Below are 6,582 nucleotides of genomic sequence, written 5' to 3' on the forward strand. Positions count from 1 at the left end.
GGCGCACGCACACAAAATGGCTCGTTCCAAACACACACAGAGCCAAGCTTTAATGAAACACAGAGACCCAGACGTAATAGTACTGTATGATATTATTTTCGAATCAATAATTAAAAAAAAAAAAAAATTAAATATTAAAAAAAAAAAAAAATGTATAACCATTTTTCCTCCTGGTCTCTCGCGCCCCCCCTGTCATGCCTCTGCGCCCCCCTGGGGGGGCGCGCCCCCCACTTTGAGAACCACTGGTTTACAGAGATGCTGTATGAGAAACCAAAGTGATTTTGGAAAATTGCACAATATAAATCTATTCTAGTAGACCTCAACAATGGAATTATGATCAGTGGAAATGGCCATGAAATGGGACCTTTAAGCATTAAGATCACCTTGTTTTGGAGTGTTGAGAGGTGTTCATTATTGAAGTAACGCATATAAAAATAGATATACTATCATCTCAATATGAATCGCCTACCTGTATTTCCAGCAATACGTTTCTTTTCCATTTCATAATTTTTCTCTGTCTTTTCCCCCCCATCATAGGGATTGAATGCTCAATACATGATTGACAAAGCGTTTGAGTCCTCACACCTTCTGTAAATGATGTTGAGTAATAACTGTGTTGATGATTCAATTCTCTTTTCTGCCTTTCCAACCTGCAGAAAAGTCTCCACACCACTCTCGGAGATGATGAGTATACCGCTGCCAGAAAAGAAGTCCTCACCCACATGTGCTCCAGACCCATGCAGGTGAGAGCTCGGCCCCAACCATTGTATTTCTATTGTTGATGTGTTCAGTTTTTCTAAATTGTGTTATTGTGTAATAGTTGTTAGCATCAAAGAAAACGTGTCATCTTAAAATATTACATACATAATTTCAAGTAATATTTCTGTGAGTTTCTGTATTTATTGTTTGTCTTTTTCCCCAGATGGCGCTGTACTTCTGTTCAGGAACTCTTAAGATGGAGGACCTCTTTAAGCACTATGCCCTGAACGTTCCTCTCTACACTCACTTCACATCCCCCATCAGGCGCTACGCCGACATCATCGTCCATCGGCTGCTGGCCTACTCACTGAGTGCGTACTTCAACTAATTAATAATTATCTATTGAATTATTATTTATTTTATTAAACAAGTGCCATGCGTGAATATACATTCATCTCAAAAAGAGAAGAACTCATTTATGCTGGATATTTATTTGGAACATGTTTGTGGAAAGAGGCCTGAAAAAGGATCTGTGGTAACACAAGCTGAAGTCAGTAAACACGTCAGGATATAAATGTCTTTAACGTTTCTATGTGTAAAAAAAACAGCGACTGCCAACAAGTGCTTGTATGAGACTGCTGAATGGCATTAGCCAAATATTAGCAGCCTTTAGCTTAGCTACTGAGACATGCAAATGGATGTAGTTATTGTACAGCCTGTTGAGGGAGCCCTTGCCTTGATAACTTTCGGGTTGGCATACAAAACAAATAGGTCATCGCTGCACCACTCTATATCAGTGATGTCATTGTTTTCTCTTCCATTCTCATTATGCTGGTGTCTGTCTGCTGAATGTTTGGATGCAGAGTGTGGACCCAGTTTGGGGCTCTCAACACAGGATGTGGAAAGGCAGGCGTCCCACTGCAACGAAAGGAAGACTCTGTCCAAGAGAGTCCAGGAGCTCAGCTCTGAGCTCTTCTTCGCAGTGTTTGTAAAGGTGGGTAGCCTAATGGAAAAACACACCTTTTTGTTATTGTTCTCTTTGCTGCAGTGCCTAAAATTATTATTATTATTACTTTTTTGCTATAAATACTTTAAATACAACCATAACATAAAAAACAAATGATTTAATAGTTCTGACATTAGCTCTTTTATAAAGTTTCTCAAAAACGTTATTTTTCATTTGAACTCCTATGTTACAACATTTCCATTCGCATTTCATATTACTCTACAGTCAATGTAAATATTGTCGTGGTCTCTGGGGGAGGGGCGAGTTTAAGATTAATTCAGAATCTGTTTAAACCATAGACTGTATTTATGGATATTTGTACTTGGATAACCATTAATCTGCCCTTCAATGTTGACCATATTCTATAGACTGTATATAACCAATGCCTGTCGGTATTAAACTGTAAATGGTGCAGACCTAGTCGGTGTACTGAAGTATTTTCTTTGTCCTTGCCCCACAGGATTGTGGCCCTCTGGACTCTGAGGCCATGGTGATGGGGGTCCTGGATCAGTCCTTTGATGTGCTGGTGCTCCGATACGGAGTACAGAAACGCGTCTACTGCAAGGTCAGCTCCAAAACACTCTTCAATTAAGTCCTTTTGTACACATTTGATTAACATTGTTGGTCAAAGTGTTTTTATTTTGTGTTTTTAATTATTACTTTGTATCTTTTAAAACCTCTTTGGTCTTAATTGTTGGTAACATAGGTCTCATATTTAGAGATATTCTATTGACCGTTTATTTGAAACTTCCACTGCATGGAACGGCTGTACATTCTACTCGACTCACTTTTTCGATCAATTAATTTCTTTATTTCCGTTTATAACTCCAGATGTTACCCCCCCGGTGTAGGCGGGATTCTCAGCTTGTACCACGCTATGTGAAACAGCCTGGAATCTCTTTATCAAAAACCAGAGGAGCTTCTTTGTACATTTTTCATTGTGGTTCTTATTTTTGAGTAAATCTAATATTCCGCTTGCTATTGACGATATCTTGGCTATACAATACCAGCAGGTTCGTGCAAGATGTCTTGTTCGCGCTAGTGGAGTTTCTCTCTGAAGTGGTCTCTAGCTTCTAGCTGTGGCTGACCTCCCTTGAAACATCGACAAAGGTGGTACTGAAAAAGTTACCAGGTAATATCCACAACGTTTCCCAAGCGGAAACAAAAGAGCGAACCAAATTCGACAAAGCCGTACCATGCAGTGAAAATGCAGCATATTAATATTTAGTACTGTCAAAACCTACTCAGGAGTGGAAAATGAGTGTCAGTGTGGTACAAAAACACAAGTTATCACCACATGTCCGTTTAATCTGATATTATATGAAACCGTTTGTTTCCCCATTCAGTCGATTACAGGCCTGAGCTCTTTCCGCCATCATAAGGTGGGGAAGAAATCTGAGCTGACGCTGCTCTGGAGACCAGAGGACCTGAACAAAGCTCCAGTAGAGCAGGTGAGGACCACACACACTGAACATGCTTTGGTCCTTTTGTTACCTGTCAATTGAAAAATAAAGGTATTGTTTAATACAAATAGAATGGGGGAGTTTGTGATTGTATTTTTGAAGTGGCTTCGACAGTAATGTGATAGTAATGTGAGACAGAGAAATCAGGTATTGTGGTTTTTATGCACATTTCCCAAACAAATTATTGATTTAATTTGAAATAACCAGGGGAAAACAAGACGACTCACTTGTTCCCTTAAGATTTGGACCAGCTACCGTAAACATGTTTAAAAAAAGTGTCCTGAGCAAAAACCGAATTGTAAAAATCATAATTTCTTGTTTCCACTTCCAGGTCATTTCAATCTTCACGTTAGTGGAGGTGCAGCTGAAAGCGGACGGTGCGCCCATGAAATACAGTGCAGTGCTGAAGAGGCCAGAGGAGAAGGAAGAGTAAACACCTAAATGTGCTGTAGAGCACACAAACACTTGGATGGAAATTTAGAATTGCACATTCCAAACAAGTAGTATTTTAGGAGCAGTATTAGCAGTAAGTTAGGTGGTTAGCAGGGAAATCACCGTCAATCAGATTTCAATTGAAGTTTCCCATCTTCCCCATCTTCTTAAGTCCCAATCAAGGTGTTTTTCATTTTTAATATTAGCCCACTTACTTTAAATAACCCACAGTTATGTTCTGGACGATTGCCAATTTTCCAAAGTCTATTATTGTGTTCAATAGTTTTCATTTTTCTATCATAGTTACTTATCTTTCTTTTTTTGCGTAATACATGGAAGGCCACATTTAGAGACATGAAACAGGTTCCCATTCACAAGGCATTAAAGGCTTTCAGTCTTTAAAATGAACAGAAATAAAAGTAGAATACGTTTTAAACGTCTACCAAGGTATGCATTGGAAAGGTGTTGACCCTGTGACGTGTGATTTACAGTAATTGGTTTAAAACATGTGAACACTGATTTTTTTTTAAATTTTTTTATTCAAGCCAGTGATTCACTTTAGGGAAATATTTTATGTAATTCAGTGGATGGACTTCAATTTAAATTGTGACGCAAGTCTGACGGTGAAATAACCTATGCAGCAATTACTTTTTATGTTCCTGTGGATTTATTGACCTTTATGAGGACCGTTGTGATATAACTGTTGTACACAGTCTAATGCGCGAAAGCTGATTTTCAGTTTAATATCAATGACTAGTTTTAGATTTTAGATTGAGTTAAGAGCCTTATTTGTGTTTGCAGAGCAAAAGAGTATACCACAGTACTTACGTTTACTTATTTGTCTGTCTATGGTTGTTGTTATATAACTTGTTGTGAAGATACATACATAAGACAGGGAAACATGTCATCGACATTATAACGACAGAACCGGAGGATTAACGCTTGCTTAGACAAAATAACAGCTTCTGCCATCCATGACTTTTCATATTGTTGTATGTATTTAAAGGTTTTATACTGAAGAGTTTTCAGATTCTTCTGGGGGCTTTAAGGTACAGATCAAAGGAGTTTGGTTTGATTTAAATTCTTAAAGCAGGATGTATCCAACATATTGTTTTAGAATTTCTTGAAATGCTACTGAAAAAGGTTGGTGGCCTTGAGATCTTGAATTCCAATTGTAATCTGTGGGGATTTCATTCTCAGAATGTATTTCTGTCGCACACATTCTAAATGAACCTCATTAATACCAACTGTGAATTTCAGCCTTAATTTAATCAAGAGAAGATAAAAGATAATTTTAGTGAAGCTGCACATTTTTTTAAAGATTGTGGGCCTTTGATTTTGCTTTAATTGAGTCAATGTGCCTCTCTTTTTTTACTCAGTGCCATGTAGCATCATAAAATCCGCTGCTATGTCTGCACAACTTTCTTTAATTTTTTTGGATTTCAAGCCTCTTTTGTTGGATTGTTTTTAGGCTTGTGCCATCTTTTTTGAAGAACATTAGCTCACTTTAGCTTAACTCAGCTTAATTTTTTATGTTTTGTTTTTCACAGACTTTAAAACTATTTTAAACATACAAGTTAAGCTATGGTGCAAAACAACTGTACTGACTCATTGGGATGATCTGCGATTGGTTGAAAAAAATGTGTTTTAATTGGAAACCTTACATACATCAAAAGTACAATTTCTGTGTATTTAGCAATGTTATATTGTAAGATGTTACTTTGAGTTATGTCAGTATTTGAAGTGCATTTGTACTGTGCTTAAACCATCATCCACAGCAATATATACTGTAGTTGTGCTTGTCTGTTGGGAAATAAAAGACCTACATGAATTACTAAAACTATTTATGTTTAAACTTGTGTTCAGGAAAAAAACAATTACATTCTGGTGTCGATGGTACAGTCAGTGAGGGTGAGGAGGAACAGAAATGAGTAAGTGATCCGTGCGGACAGTGACACACTGATGACATAGTTTACTACAATGGGCACTGCCCTCCTGTTTATTTTATATTCCAAATAAACAGAGATAATCTGTGTTCTTTGTTACCAGGGAGTGTTTGCAATGAAACCACATTCTGATCCAGCGGGTAGAAGATAGTAAGTGAAGAGATGTCATGGTTAATAATTTAGCCTGTTATAAAACAGATGGTATAATTCCACACCCCATGAATAATAATCGTAACAGGAAATCTTTATGACTGGATTTATTTATAATGTCATGAATTTACAGGTCTGCAAAAAAAATTCTATAATCAATATTTTAATTGACAATTAACCCATATCTCACGCACTCACGCCACACTTGCCTTTCCTCACGCTAAGTTTTCGTCCAAAATAAATGTATGAAAATAAAGTGAAGGAACAGCAAACCGAGCAGTCTACGAAATGAGACGGTCTTCTGGCTTAGTTCAGTAAAGTTTAAACGATATTGGGAGATTCTGATTTCACGGATCAATAACTCATGAACAAAACGTTATTCAGACAAAAATGACGTCTCCTAAGTACCGTGGTAAGGTTGACAACGAACTAAAATCACATTTTGATCAAAAAAAGCCAATATGCGCCGTCCTCCGAGCTGGACACTACATTACATTGGTCTCTATCCGCAGCCGGAGAAGAAACGAGTGCTCAGGGACCGTCTGCAAAGTGCAACTCCGAAAAAAGAGAATACAATAATATTCAATCTATTATACAGCTTATTACTACCAAACTCACCACACACATCAATAGTCTCCTGGTGGGGCAACTCAAGGGCTGAGTTTGGAAGAATATGCGTTTAAATAATTTTTGGGAATATTTATAATGTAAAATCTTCAATAAATATAGCATCATCTTAAATAACTTCGCTATTATACAGTATATTTCTACCAAACTCACTATTTGCATTGTTGTTGTTAGGATCTGGTTAGCTTAACGGATATAAGCTGTTTCTAAAACAAGGAAAGGGAGAGCTCTGTCCTGTCAGACTGAGAGATAACTACAG

General features: G+C 37.4%; 1 protein-coding gene across 1 annotated transcript in view; it reads left to right on the plus strand.

The window, feature by feature from the left end:
• dis3l2 (DIS3 like 3'-5' exoribonuclease 2) overlaps positions 1 to 5,440 on the plus strand; it is a 32,217-nt gene extending 26,777 nt beyond the window's left edge. The window contains exons 15-20 of the mRNA XM_010778714.1: positions 657 to 743; positions 923 to 1,070; positions 1,563 to 1,693; positions 2,166 to 2,270; positions 3,052 to 3,156; positions 3,500 to 5,440. Coding sequence (XP_010777016.1) covers positions 657 to 743; positions 923 to 1,070; positions 1,563 to 1,693; positions 2,166 to 2,270; positions 3,052 to 3,156; positions 3,500 to 3,601 — 678 coding nt within the window. The 3' untranslated portion in view covers positions 3,602 to 5,440. The remainder of the gene's footprint in view (positions 1 to 656; positions 744 to 922; positions 1,071 to 1,562; positions 1,694 to 2,165; positions 2,271 to 3,051; positions 3,157 to 3,499) is intronic.
• The last annotated feature ends 1,142 nt before the right edge of the window (positions 5,441 to 6,582 follow it).

Source organism: Notothenia coriiceps, unplaced genomic scaffold, assembly GCF_000735185.1.
Source record: "Notothenia coriiceps isolate Sejong01 unplaced genomic scaffold, NC01 NC01_scaffold00019358, whole genome shotgun sequence".
NCBI classification, from domain to species: Eukaryota; Metazoa; Chordata; class Actinopteri; order Perciformes; family Nototheniidae; genus Notothenia; species Notothenia coriiceps.